The 14,996-nt window shown below is 45.8% G+C and overlaps 1 protein-coding gene across 12 annotated transcripts in view; it reads left to right on the forward strand.

Annotated features, from left to right (window-relative positions):
- hspg2 (heparan sulfate proteoglycan 2) overlaps positions 1 to 14,996 on the forward strand; it is a 647,132-nt gene that overhangs the window by 569,425 nt on the left and 62,711 nt on the right. For 8 of the 12 annotated variants that reach the window (XM_085966756.1, XM_085966759.1, XM_085966758.1 and 5 more), the window contains 5 exons: positions 3,104 to 3,370; positions 5,347 to 5,427; positions 7,662 to 7,778; positions 9,413 to 9,430; positions 12,374 to 12,458. In XM_085966756.1, the coding sequence (XP_085822882.1) occupies positions 3,104 to 3,370; positions 5,347 to 5,427; positions 7,662 to 7,778; positions 9,413 to 9,430; positions 12,374 to 12,458 (568 nt within the window). The remainder of the gene's footprint in view (positions 1 to 3,103; positions 3,371 to 5,346; positions 5,428 to 7,661; positions 7,779 to 9,412; positions 9,431 to 12,373; positions 12,459 to 14,996) is intronic. The other 4 variants (XM_085966757.1, XM_085966761.1, XM_085966768.1 and 1 more) reach the window with 2 other exon arrangements.

Genomic DNA, 14,996 nt, shown 5'->3' on the forward strand with positions numbered 1-14,996 from the left:
GAAAAGAGGAGCTATATTTACCTCTGCTTGATCATTGTCGGAAAAATATAGTGGCTAAAAAGGGTATAATGCTGATAGAAAGTAAGGGGTCATCCTCTGAGGAGCTCCGGCTCCTCCTGAATGCAGTGATGAACATTAGGAGAAAGGGAGAGAAAAAGTCAACTTCCTGGCTTCTTAAAATCTTGTTCCGGTCCCTATTGATGAACTCCGGCAGCATTCCACAGCTGTACGGTCAAATCTAAATGGGTGTTTTACTCCAGGTCATTCTTGGCATTAGTCGGTCTAACAAAGTGGAAGGTTTTAAAGCATTACAGAAGTGAATTGGCACAGAATTTATCGGAGAGAATGGATGAAGTCGTCATTGCCAGATATATCACAATGGAGCTGGAGAATGAGGAGCGGACAATCCGGGGGTGCACAGGATATTGGAGACTTAGGACTTTTATGGGTACCAACTCAAGACAGTGGGTCAACTGCAACAGAGCCAGCTACCTGGGCATGTCAGAGGGTTAGTGTATGAGGAGTCGCTTGCTCACCTTGTAGGCTGTGACTGAGCTGTGCCACCAGGCCTACAAAGTTTTACAGAGAAAGTTGGCCATCTGCCATATGATAGCAGTGCTGACGAAGGTCATCGCTCCCCGATACAGAGAGAGAGAGAGAGAGATACAGAGAGGGTGACATAGTAGAAGTGAAGAGGATGTGTTCCATTCTGCAGTGGTAATGGTGCACATATCTGACCTGTTTTGCTGGTGTGTTTGCTCCCTGTGCTGTGTGAACTTCTCTATGCTGATGATGCATTTGCAAATAAGAGTTGTGTTGGTTCAGGAATGACCATTGTTAGGTGGCTGCATCAATAACTTGAATTTATATAGTGCCTTTAACGTTCCAAGGGGCTTCACAAAAGCATAATCAGACAAAAATGGATGTCGATTCAAAGGGGGAGATATTCGGAGGAGTGATCAAAAGCTTGATCACAGAGGTGGGTTTAAGGAGCGTCTTAAAGGAGGTAAGAGAGGCAGAGAGGTTAGAGCTGGATTCCTCCATGCTTGTCTGACATGGTCCTACCCACCCCCCGCCCCCAGATTACTGCGCAGGCACTGAAGACCAAAATCTGTCCCAGTGTGAAGGAGGCGGGGAGGTTTGGGGATAAATTCCAGAGCTGCAGGTGTGGCCGTCAGTGGAGAAGCCCAGCGGGTGGAGGGGGCAATGCACGAGAGTCCAGAGTCGGAGGAACAGTGCGTTCTTGTAGGGCTGGAGGAGGTTACAGGCATAGGGAGGGGCGAGGCCGTGGAGGGATTTAAATCCGAGGATGAGAATTTTAAATTGGGAGTGTTGATGGACCAGAAGCCAATGTAGGGGAGCAAGGACAGGGATAATGAGGTAACGGACTTGGTGTGGGATAGGATACGAACAGCAGAGATTTGGATGAGCTGAAGTTTACAGAGTGGTGGTCAGCCAGGAGAGCGTTGGAATAGTCGAGTCTGGAGGTTGACAGCGGCATAGGTTTGCGTTTCAGCAGCAGATGAACTGAGATGGGGGGAATTGGGCAATGATACAGAGGGGGAGGTAGGTGGTCGGAAGCTCGGCTATGGGTCCAGTAGGACACCAGGTTGCCAACAGTCTGGTTCAGCCTGAGACCGTGGCTGGGAAGAGGGATGGAATTGGTGTCATAGAAACATAGAAGATAGGAGCAGGAGTAGGCCATTCGGCCCCTCGAGCCTGTTCCGCCATTTAATGCGATCATGGCTGATCATCCAAATTCAGTACCCTGTCCCTGCTTTCTCCCCATATCCCTTGATCCCTTTAGCCTTAAGAAATATATCTAACTCCTTCTTGAATATATTTAATGAATTGACCTCCACTGCCTTCTGTGGTAGAGAATTCCACAGGTTCACCACTCTCTAGGTGAAGAAATTCCTCCTCATTTCTGTCCTAAATGGCTTACCCCTTATCCTTAGACTATGACCCCTGGTTCTGGACTCCCCCGCCATCGGGAACATCCTTCCTGCATCTAGTTTGTCTAGTCCTGTTAGAATTTTATAAGTTTCAATGAGATCCCCTCTCTTCTAAACTCTAGCAAATACAAGCCCAATCGACCCAATCTCTCTTCATACGTCATTCCTGCCATCGCAGGTATCAGTCTGGTGAATCTTCGCTGCACTCCCTCCATGGCAAGAACATCCTTCCTCAGATAAGGTGACCAAAAGTGCACACAATACTCAAGGTGTGGTCTCACCAAGGCCCTGTACAACTGCAGCAAGACATCCTTGCTCCTGTACTCGAATCCTCTCGCTATGAAGGCCAACATACCATTTGCCTTCTTAACCGCCTGCTGCACCTGCATGCTTACCTTCAGCGACTGGTGCACAAGGACACCCAGGTTTCGTTGCACTTCCCCTTTTCCCAATCTATTGCCGTTCAGATAATAATCTGCCTTCCTGTTTTTGCCACCAAAGTGGATAACCTCGCATTTATCCACATTATACTGCATCTGCCCAATCACCCAACCTGTCCAAATCATACTGGAGTTTCTCGGCATCCTCCTCACAGCACACACACCCACCCAGCTTTGTGTCATCTGCAAACTTGGAGATATTACATCTAGTTCCCTCGTCTAGATCATTAATATATATTGTGAATAACTGGGGTCCTAGCGCCGATCCCTGCGGTACCCCGCTAGTCACTGCCTGCCGCTCGGAAAAAGACCCGTTTATTCCAACTCTTTGCTTCCTGTCTGCCAACCAGTTCTCTATCCAAGTCAGTACCTTGCCCCCAATCCCATGTGCTTTAACTTTGCACGTTAATCTCTTATGTGGGACCTTATCGAAAGCCTTCTGAAAGTCCAAATACACCACATCCATTGGTTCTCCCTTATCTATTCTACCAGTTACATCATCAAAAATTCCAGTAGATTAGTCAAGCACGATTTACCTTTTGTAAATCCATGTTGACTTTGTCCGATCCTATCACCATTTTCCAAGTGCTCTGCTATTACTTCCTTTATAATGGACTCTAGCATTTTCCCCACTACCGATTTCAGGCTTACCGTCAAGGGAGGTAGGGTGAAAAAATTTAAATGACTTTCTCCCTGGTTATTTTTCAGCCTTACCCATTGTCATGATAAACGTGAGGACATCTATGCAGATGGTAATGGTCGGAGGCTCGGTGGAATTCGAATGTCAAGCTATCGGGGATCCACAGCCTTTTGTTCAGTGGAGTAAAGTGGAGGGAAGGTTGTCTCCTGAAGTCATCATTAAGAATGGAATGCTGAAAATTGAACAGGCGAAGGAGTCTGATGCTGGGCGTTACCGATGTACTGCCACCAACGATGTGGGATCTGTCCAGTCTGAGGTGGTTCTATATGTACAGAGTGAGTGAACCTTGAATTGTCCTATAGCATTTTTGAGTTACATAAAATTTACAGCACAGAAACAGGCCATTCGGCCCAACTGGTGTTTATATCCACATGAGCCTTCTCCCACCCCACTTCACCTCATCCCGTCACCATATCCTTCTCTTCCTTTCTCCCTCATGTACTTATCCAGCTTTGCCTCAAATGTATCTCTACTATTTGCCTCAACTAATCCATGTGGTAGAAAGTTCCACATTCTCACCACCCTCTGGCTGAAGACATTTCTCCTGAATTCCTTATGGGATTTATTAGTGACTAACTTATATTTATGGCCCCAGTTTTGGTCTCCCCACAAGTGGAAACATCTTCTCTATGTCTACCCTATCAAACCCCTTCTTCATTTTATAGACCTCTGTCAGGTCACCCCTCAGCCTTCCCTCTTCTAGAGAAAAGAACTCCAGCCTGTTCAGTCTTTCCTGATAGTTCCAACCTCTCAGTTCTGGGAACATCCTTGTCAATCTTTTTAGCACCTTCTCCCAGTGCCTCTGTATCCTTTTTGTAATGTGGAGACCAGAACTGTGCACAGTACTCTAAAGTTAATCACAAAACTTCCACAAGGCTCGGCTCACAATTGTATTTTACCATTATGCACTGGAATGAACCTGATGGGATTAAAATGTTTCTTCATGTGTTTGAGTGTCCTATTTTAGAATGAATCTCTACCCAGGATAGTTGACACAAGAGCATGGTATGAAACTGTACCTTATTTACATTACCAATCTTACTCAGACACACCATGATGGGATATGGGTGTGTGGACAATGGAACTCTTTAACTGGGGCTGCAGGAAAGGTTCTGCTGAAGATGGATGCATTGTTGGAACTGCTACTTTGCCTATGATCCATACCGTACTTTTTTCTTGTTTGTTCTTGGCAAGACCGTTTTTATTGCATGTCGCAACTGTAAGGATATTAAGACTTAACCGTGCGTGTGACTTGAGTCATGTGTTGGCCAGACCAGGGAGGAGCAGGTTCCATTTGGGCTTTAACGAGAATCCGGTAGCTTTGTGGTTACATTTTAGGTGCAAGGCCGCAAATGACCAGATTTATTGAATTCAGTTTCGCAACTTGCTGTGGTGGAATTTGAACTTATGGCCTCTGAGTTGTTAGTCCATAACCACCAGGCTACTGCACTCTGTAAAACCAAGAGAAAACATGCTTCTAAAATCATTTCTGGATGGGACTCGGAAATAAACTATTTCCAGGTGTGACGTGTGACTCCAGTTCCGCAGCACTTGTTTGACCCTTAATGCCCTCGGGGTAACCAGGGAATGGGCAGTCAATGCGGCCTTGCCAATGTTGGCCACATCCCAAGAACAAGTACAGGTTGAGCGTCCTGAATCCGGCAACCTCAGGACTGAGGCCGAGCCGGTTTTCGTGTTTTTCCGGACTTCGGAACATGTTTCTGATGTCCGAAGTCCGGAAATATCGCTACCTGGGCTCGGGCGTTTCCGGACTTTGGACATCAGAAACACGTTCCGAGTCCGGAAATGCCGGGGCCCAGGTTGCGGTTTGACAAGGTGTCCGGATTCTGGACATTTTATGGATTCCGGACAACCCTACCACCAATCGTCCCGGAGTCCGGAACATTCGGATTTTGGACGCTCAACCTGTGTAAATAAAAACTCACATTAAGCAGTTACTAAAATTTGCATTTGCTCCAGATCACTCCAGACAGTATACCTGCCATCAGACTTCTATCACTGACCTCCATTGATTAGTATTTCATTTAAAATATTTTTACAAATCTACAGGCTCTTCCCATAGCTTTGAAGTACATAAATGGAGACAATGGTGGTCCTTTAGTGCAAGGCCCTAACACCTGCTGGGTCAGTTTACTGGATCCCCTCATTAGTTGAGTGCTTTCGAAGAATTGGTTTGTAAAACACTTTGATATATGCTTCGTTATTAATAAAATACTTGTTATTTTTGTAGCTGTTCCCATGATTGCCCCTCATCCAGAACTCAAAGAAGTAGCAATTGGATCCATGGCTGCCTTTCCATGTCTAGCCTCAGGTACATCGGATGTCCCAAAGTGCTTCATAACATAGAAACATAGAAGATAGGAGCAGGAGTAGGCCATTCGGCCCCTCGAGCCTGCTCCGCCATTCAATGAGATCATGGCTGATCATCCAAATTCAGTACCCTGTCCCTGCCTTCTCTCCATATCCCTTGATCCCTTTAGCCTTAAGAAATATATCTAACTCCTTCTTGAATATATTTAATGAATTGGCCTCTACTGCCTTCTGTGGTAGAGAATTCCACAGGTTCACCACTCTCTGGGTGAAGAAATTCCTCCTCATCTCTGTCCTAAATGGCTTACCCCTTATCCTTAGACTGTGACCCCTGGTTCTGGACTCCCCGACCATCAGGAACATCCTTCCTGTGTCTAGTCCTTTTAGAATTTTATAAGTTTCAATGAGATCCCCTCTCATTCTTCTAAACTCCAGTGAGTATAAGCCCAATCGACCCAATCTCTCCTCATACATCATTCCTGCCATCCCAGGTATCAGCCTGGTGAATCTTCGCTGCTTTCCCTCCATGGCAAGAACATCCTTCCTCAGATAAGGCGACCAAAACTGCACACAATACTCAAGATGTGGTCTCACCAAGGCCCTGTACAACTGCAGCAAAAGACATCCTTGTTCCTGTACTCAAACCCTCTCGCTATGAAGGCCAACATACCATTTGCCTTCTTAACCGCCTGCTGCACCTGCATGCTTACCTTCAGCGACTGGTGCACAAGGGCACCCATGTCTCGTTGCACTTCCCCTTCTCCCAATCTATTGCCATTCAGATAATCTGCCTTCCTGTTTTTGACACCAAAGTGGATAACCTCGCATTTATCCACGTTATATTGCATCTGCCATGCTTCTGCCCAATCACCCAACCTGTCCAAATCATACTGGATTTTCTCGGCATCCTCCTCACAGCACACATGCCCACCCAGCTTTGTGTCGTCTGCAAACTTGGAGATATTACATCTAGTTCCCTCGCCTAGATCATTAATATATATTGTGAATAGCTGGGGTCCAAGGACCGATCCCTGCGGTACCCCACTAGTCACTGCCTGCCACTCAGAAAAAGACCCGTTTATTCCAACTCTTTGCTTTCTGTCTGCCAACCAGTTCTCTATCCAAGTCAATACCTCGCCCCCAATCCCATGTGCTTTAACTTTACACGCTAATCTCTTCTGCGGGACCTTATCGAAAGCCTTTTGAAAGTCTAAATACACCACATCCACTGGTTCTCCCTTATCTATTTTACCAGTTACATCCTCAAAAAATTCCAGAAGATTAGTCAAGCACAATTTACCCTTTGTAAATCCATGTTGACTTTATCCGATCCTGTCACTGTTTTCCAAGTGCTCTGCTATTACATCTTTTATAATGGACTCTAGCATTTTCCCCACTACCGACGTCTGTAATTCCCCGTTTTCCCTCTACCACCTTTTTTGAATAGTGGAGTAACATTAACTATACTGTTGTAATGTAGGAAATACTGCAGCCAATTTATGCACAGCAAGCTCCCACAAACTGGGAGCTTGCTGTGCATAACGGTGGCATAGTGGTTAGCACTGTTGCCTCACAGCTCCAGGGACCCGGGTTCGAATCCGGCCTCGGGTGACTGTCTGTGTGGAGTTTGCACATTCTCCCCGTGTTTGCGTGGGTTTCCTCCGGGTGCTCCGGTTTCCTCCCACAGTCCAAAGATGTGCAGGTTAGGTTGATTGGCTATGATAAAATTGACCCTTAGTGTTAGGGGGATTAAATACGTGGGGTTACGGGTATAGGGTGGGATATGTGTTGGTGTAGGGGTTACGGGGATCGGGGGTGGGATATGTGTCGGTGCAGGCTCGATGGGCCGAAATGGCCTCTATCTGCACTGTGAGGTTTCTGTGATTCTGTGAAACTGCATTGAAATTAATGACTAGATCATCTGTTTCACTAACATTAGTTGAGGGATAAATATTGGACAGGACACTGGGGATACTGCCCTGCTCTTCTGTGAAATAGTGCCATGGGATCTTTTACGTCCACCTGAGAGGGCAGACGGGGCCTCGGTTTAATGCCTCACCTGAAAGTACTGCCCTGGAGTGTCAGCCTAGATTATGTGGAGTGGGGTTTGAACCCATGACCTTCTGACTCCGAGGTGAGTCCGTGGCTCCCACTGACCCACTTTGTGTCGAATGTTAATGGGAGGGGTTTTCACACTGCTTCAATAAACCTTTGTGCCTTTTCCTGTCATTGCAGAGCGTAAGATTCCATACTTCACCCAGAACCCCATCTCCTACATTGCCGTGCCCACCATAAAGGACGCCTACCACACGTTTGAAATCAAGATAACATTCCGCCCAGATGCAGCTGATGGTAAGAATCTTTTCCCACAATTTTCTCCTCGCCTCTCCTAAAAGCTCTGAATCAAGTTCAGGTTAAAAAAAAGCCGTTCAGTGGCTCAGCCAAGTGACTTTCTTCATGTGTGAGTTGGGCAGTGAGTGTTAGAGGGAGGTGGGGGGGGGGGGAAACACATCAAATCCGACTAGAATCCTGTCTTCACTTGGCACCAGAACAGACCAACGGCCGATCTTTGAGCTTTCCGTGTGAGTATAGCTCAGTTCCAGCCCAGAGTGCATTTACTCTCCAGTAAAAGTGTTTCTATTGCAGTGGGAATCTGACCAACAGGTGAGCTTGTTCGAAAACACTGAGTTAAGAATGTTTGATATAGGTGATTCTTTTGATTTGCTCCATCCTTTTCCGTCAGTTGCTGATTTTGTTTTAGACAGTGAGCTCTGATTATATCCCTACGGTTTTAGGGTTAAGATTCTTCCCAACCAGCTCTCCCAATGATGTCATCGGCATCCATTCTTTCAAAATCAACCAAAATGGAGGAAAAAAGCTTGCGGATGTCGGAGACAATCCTAGTTTTTGTGGCTCGGTTTCACTGCTCAATAGACTATTCTTCAGCCATATTTACACCGTGTGTTAGTGGTGTAGGAAATACATCCCTGAAAAATGGTCGTTAGTGACCAAGTACTTGTGTCGTTTGATCGACACTCTCAGGAAGTACAACTAGGTGAATTTGGTCAGGTGGACAATCTCTGTCTGGTCTCAGTTACCTGTTCGGAATAAATAAAATCCAGCAGGCCTGAGCTTTTACCAGATTTACACCAGACATTTATCACCATTATTGAACTTTGACAAGAATAATTTTGTTCTTCCTCCCACTCACAACTGTGAGTCATGGAGATTGTGTAATGTGAACTCCAGATTTCAGACGGTCATTGAAGAAGTTCTCTCGCGTTGTGAAGCACTGCCCTGTTGACAAGTTGTGGGTCGAGGCTCAGAGTTTGGTAGTTCTTTGCCAGCCTCGTAAAAATGGCAAAGCTCAGCCCACTCACGGTAAACTTAGTCTTCCCAGTATTGGTACCAGAAAGACCACTGAAAACTGATGTAGGTAAATGCCCCAATCCCACACTCCCAGTGAAGAGCCACCCTCGATGGGAGCACGAGTTGGGGAATTGGGGCTGTCGGCCTATATCTGACCAGTTCTCTCTGCTCACCACTGGCAATGTGTGATTGGTGAATGTATCTGGTGATTAACCTTTAATAAATGAAGCAGACAATGAGGAATCCACACTTTGCATTTAGTCCAGTAAATGGAAATAGACAGAGACTGTCTGCTCCAATCTGAACTGTCCCATTGCACAGGTGTCATTCCACAGGCCCTTACAGCCAAGTTGAGGTGTCATGTGGTATATGTATTCAATCCTTCCCTTGGGCAAGACAGACAGGGTTGCCTCACTTTTGGTACTTTGTAAAATGAACAGTACGGCTCAATTTGTAAATATATTTGCCACAGTCTCGCCCCTCAATCTGTACAAACAAAATCCTTTCCTATTGATATGTCAGTCTGTAAGTCTAGAGTTTGTTGTCTGTTCCTTTGTTCAATTTTTCTCACTTTTCTTTTGTGTTTCTCTGTTCTTTTTTCCATCGCTCTTTCCAAGCTCTCTTACTGTACTCTGGTGAGTTTGTTGTGTATCTCTGCAAACCCCACTCGTTGCTATTGGTGAAAACTGTGCTTTATGTTTGAATTGCATGGAGCTACTTTATAAAACGACTAAAAAATTATGCCAGGCCAGTAACTGCTTTAAGCCATGGACCTTTGCCTTACTGTGCGGATTTGCTACCATTATACCTGATTAATGTATTATAACGTGCACAAGTAAATAGCTGAAATGGATAATAATGCAATACTATGATCTCATTGAATGGTGGAACAGGCTTGAGGGGCTGAATGGCGTCCCCTTGTTCCTATGTTCCAAATATTATATAGGGGATTACAGTGTGCTAGCATTTATAACCAAACCTGCCATACTTCAGGTGAGTGGTTAGCTCTTTCAAAGAGCTAGCACAGGTAGGATGGGCCGGACGAGCTCCCTCTGTGCTGATTCCAGGATTAGCGTGTAAGGAAAGGCTTTCATTGGTTTGAGGGAGATCATAAATGTGAGTCGTTTATGAGATGTATTAATGAAACATACTTTATGAATGTTCTTGGATTCTAATTAAAAATATTTAAATTAATAATTTCAGGCAGTAAATAAGATTTTGGGATTAATCAGTTTTGGATTGATTTTGACTGATGTGAACCTATTTCTTTATATCGTTCCTTAACCATTGGACTCAATCTTTCTGACTATTTCAGCTGCCAGTTATGATATCCTGAATACAATGAACAAGTAACTCCAGAAAAATGGCCACACTCTTAAAAGTGAAAATGTGTGATGATCTCTGTTAATCCAAATTTCCCTTTTGTGATCTATCTGTATATTGTAATAAATAGACCACATCCCATTTGAAGTATAGGACATTTCATGCAAAAGGTAAGCCGAGATACTAGGGCAAGGGGTATCGGCTAAAATTAGTGACAGGACAATTTAAGGCAGAGAAGTTCCTCACATAAAGAGTGATTGACCCTTGGAATGGTCTTCTTGGTGTGACCCCAGAGAATAGAGTTGGATGATGTGATGGGGGGAATGGCCATGCTTTTTTGGATGGCTGAGCTGAGATGGGCTGACTAGCCTCCCTCCCCTGGAATTATCTTGCACCTTGTGAATATAGATCCCATATGTAAATCTCTCTGACCAGTTGCTGGCCATTCAACTGAAACAATTAGGCAGCAGGATCCTCAAAGACTGATATGAACAAACCAAAATCAGTACCAAAGCTCGAGGGGCTGAATGGCCTTTGTGTCCTTCATCATCCAATATCAAGCTAGAACTCCATTCCTGCACTCTTATTGAGCACTTCATTGTTCTGTGTAACTAGAACCAAGGATACTTGGCAGCATTGGCAAGTGTTGTTTAATTTGGAAACAAACCCAACCCTAAATAGCAGACTGGGTTTTGGAATGTTTGGGTTATGTGTTGTCATTCCTTGGCTGGCGGGGAATCACTAGGAACAGTTGCTGCTCACTCTACTCATGCTATGGCCATTTGTTGGGTTGATGATGAAAAGGATTTCTCTTGCCGCTCTTTGCAAGGCAACTACTTGGAGTAACCTGCATGCTTTCACAAAGCATTGTCTTACTGTCTCGGGCTGCTACGTATTTTGGCGCTGCTGTGTTCCAAGCTGGCTGTCTATTAAGTTATAGAGTAATGACATTGTGGTGGACATTGTTTGTGAAGGTTGAATAAATGAGAGAGCAAGAGGTTGGATAATCTTTCATTTCTCTCAGCGCACTACATGTAGTAAATTACTTAATGTTACCAACTACTGGAGAAAAGTACATTTTAGAATTCTAATTACTTCATGCAATTTTCTTGGGTGGGTTGAATCCTGTTTTATTTGTTACAATGAATTGCTAATTAAGTAGGCGGTCTTGCAAAGATTGAAAAGGAGGCTGACACTGGCGGATCATGTCTGGTGGATATGCTAATCCCGGCAGTAAAGATCTTTTGTGGAAAATAATGTTTGCGCATTTGAAGTTCTGATTTAAACCAGTTACAAGATGGTGTGACTTTTATGTGGGTACAAAAACATGTTGAGGATTGGTTTGAATTTATTACAGGCGATGCTGTTCTATTCTAAAGCCCACGTTAACGGTTCTAAGCCCATCGCCTGCCCCAGTGTTGCCCACAATGTCTTGGGACACACGGCTGTGTCGGCACTGTATTTAGCCCCAGCTGTGCCTTTGAATATTTTTATGTCGTCGTTCTTTATTTTATCAGTAGACTAAAATTTGTATTTAATTGTATTCTGTTAAAAGTGCATTTCTCTACCGAAATACTGTCCAGTGCAGCACTTTCCCACTAAGCAACTGAGGTTCATTTCATCCAGCCTTTTTATTGAAAGCAAAGTTGTTAAATATTGAAGGATTACTTCACCCTGACTGGCTTGGACTGAATTAAACCAGCTCAGCGGTGTGATTGGTTTCAGTGTATTGACAAGCAACTTCTTTAGGGTTGGGGTTCCCTTCTCTCCTCCCCTTACCATCATTTTCTCCCGAGTTTATATAGTCAGTCAGCAGAGCTCCTGCAGTCAGGCTGAAGGATGGGAGACATCTTCCTTGGGCTGCGTCTATACAGTTCTTGGTGGGCACTAGAATAGAATAGAAACTAGAATAGAATAGAAACTAGAATAGAATAGAAGCATGCAAAGGTGACATGGCAACGCATCTTCCTTCAACTCTCCCTCTCCCCTTTGAGAAGGTGGCCGGCCTCTACTCCATAGCAACGTGGCTGAGATCAAGAACTAAGGAAAATGTAGGGGAGCGAACCCACGTCCCACAGCTTAGTGGCGTAACCTGTTCTAGTTCCCTGTCCCAATCACACCCCCTGTAATTTTAGAGCTCTCTCGGAACACAAAAAAGGCAATAGTTGGCAATGAACCTTAGGCATTGCATCTGTGCAATTCCACCAACATCGTGACTCTTTCCATTGACCCCACTCTCATTCTCTGCACTTCAGGTATGATTCTATACAACGGCCATAAAAAAACAACAGGAGCAGACTTCATCTCATTTGCGTTAGTGGGAGGCCGCCCTGAATTCAGGTAATGAATGTGCTTTGGGTTAATTCTACAGGTCTTTATAGAATATTGGATGTTTAAAACCTTGGGTAAGATTATGAACAGATTTACAAGAGTGACTGCCTTAAGTTACTCACCCATCAACGTTGGAGCAAATCAGTGACGTCTAATCATCCAGAAATAGGGTGATTCTTCACTAATAGAAATAAACTGTCCTGTATGACGGGAGACTGGAGTCCCTCAGCTATAAATCTAATTTTATTCCAGGGCACATCCTTATTTCTTTTCTTTCACCACTGATGGCTGTGATGAACCAAGCTTTAGTTCCAGTTTTGTACAAAGTTTTGCAGAGTTGAATCTATTTTCTCTCCCTGGCCTGCTGAGGTTTTCCAGCATTTTCTGTTATTTCGGATTTCCAGCATCTGCAGTATTTTGCTATCGTACTAGTGTTTGGTTCACTGCCACACCTCTTCTAGGAATGCCTACCTTGAAGAAGTTCTGCTCTTCTCTTCGACGGAATCTCCGTTTGGCTCTTCGACCTTGTTCATCTTCATTACTTTCAGTTTCCCTTCTCGTATTTAATCAGGTATCTGCCAAGACTCGGTTTCACAGCCACATCATTTTCCTCAGCAACTGTCTCCGGTTCCGACTTATTCCACGTGGATTCCAACTAAACTTCCACCCTTCGTGTTTCGGATCCACCCAGGATTACAAATATCTCCAAGATATTCATCGTTCCTCGAACTACTGCTCTCGCCGCATCTTGAGATCCACGCTCAACGCCATCCGTCACCACATGAACACTCTCGACCTCTCTCTTCAGCAGCACCGACGCACTCTATCTTAAAGCTGTCCGGGTCCACAGTTCCATTTCATCCTTCGACACATCCAACACTTCAACAAAAAACTTTTTTTCTTCCTTTCCGATGTCAAGGATCGCAAGCTTCATCAACTCTTGAACACCAACGCCCCTCCGGAACCTTCTTCCCCTTCACTTTCCTCTGACCCCCCTTCTCCCAATCTCACCCCCTGCCGCGTCTTCACTATCCCCTCTGACCTTCCCCTCTCTGACCCCGAACGATCAGTCCTCAGCAAAGGCCTGAGCTTTATTCCCTTACGCCCCCACCTCAATGAATTTCGAGCTCGGCACGATGTTGAGCTCTTTTTCAGCCGCCTTCATCTCCGTGCCCACTTCTCTGGCCAGGAGTCTTCCCCCCGCACGACTGACCCTTTCTCCCACTTTCAGAATTCCCGTTCTACCTGGACCCCTCCCCCTGGCCTCTTACCCTCTCTAGATCTTTTCATTGCGAACTGCCGCCGTGACATCGGCTGTCTCCATTTCTCTGCTCCCCTCACTCACTCCAACCTACCTCCCTCTGAACTTGCAGCACTCCATTCTCTTACATCCAACCCCGACATTGTCATTAAACCTGCTGACAAGGGTGGTGCTGTTGTTGTTTGGTGAACCGACTTCTACCTAGCGGAAGCTGAATGCCAACTCTCCGACACCTCCTCCTACCTCCACCTGAACCATGACCCCACTACCGAACATCAAACCACCGTTTCCAAGACTGTCACTGACCTCATCTCCTCTGGAGATCTTCCCCCCCACCCCGTGGCCACCAGCCTCATAGTTCCCCAACCCCGCACAGCCCGCTTTACCTCCTTCCCAAGATTCACAAACAGGACTGACCTGGCAGACCCATCAATTCAGCCTGTTCTTGCACCATGGAACTTATCTCTTCCTATCTCGACTCTATCTTTTCTCCCCTTGTCCAGTCTCTTCCCACCTACATCCGCGACTCTTTGGACGCCCTCTGCCACTTTAACAGTTTCCAGTTTCCTGGCCCCAACCGCCTCCTTTTCACCATGGACGTACAATCCCTCTACACCTCCATCCCCCACCAGGATGGCCTGAGGGCGCTCCGCTTCTTCCTTGAACAGAGGCCCGACCAGTCCCCATCCACCACCACCCTCCTCCGCCTGGCTGAACTTGTTCTCACATTGAACAACTTCTCCTTTGACTCCACTCATTTCCTCCAAATCAAAGGTGTTGCTATGGGAACCCGCATGGGCCCTAGCTATGCCTGCCTTTTCGTGGGCTATGTGGAACACTCTTTGTTCCAGTCCTACTCGGGTCCCCTCCCTCGCCTCTTTCCGATACATTGATGACTGTATCGGTGCCGTTTCCTGCTCTCACCCTGAACTAGACAATTTCATTCACTTTGCCTCCAATTTCCACCCTTCCCTCACCTTCACATGGTCCATCTCGGACTCTTCCCTTCCCTTCCTCGACTTCTCCGTCTCCATCTGTGGGGATAGGTTATTGACCAACATTCACAACAAGCCCACTGACTCCCACAGCTATCTGGACTACACTTCCTCCCACTCCGCCTCCTGTAAGGACTCTATTCCATTCTCCCAGTTTCTCCGTCTCCGCCACATCTGCTCCGACGATGCCACCTTCCACACCAGTGCTTCCGACATACCTTCCTTTTTCCTCAACCGAGGATTCCCCTCTACCGTGGTTGACACGGCCCTCGACCGTGTCCGTTCTATCTC

This window comes from Somniosus microcephalus, chromosome 25 (assembly GCF_052327205.1).
Source record: "Somniosus microcephalus isolate GS21.2 chromosome 25, FLI_Smic_1.0, whole genome shotgun sequence".
Classification (NCBI taxonomy): Eukaryota; Metazoa; Chordata; class Chondrichthyes; order Squaliformes; family Somniosidae; genus Somniosus; species Somniosus microcephalus.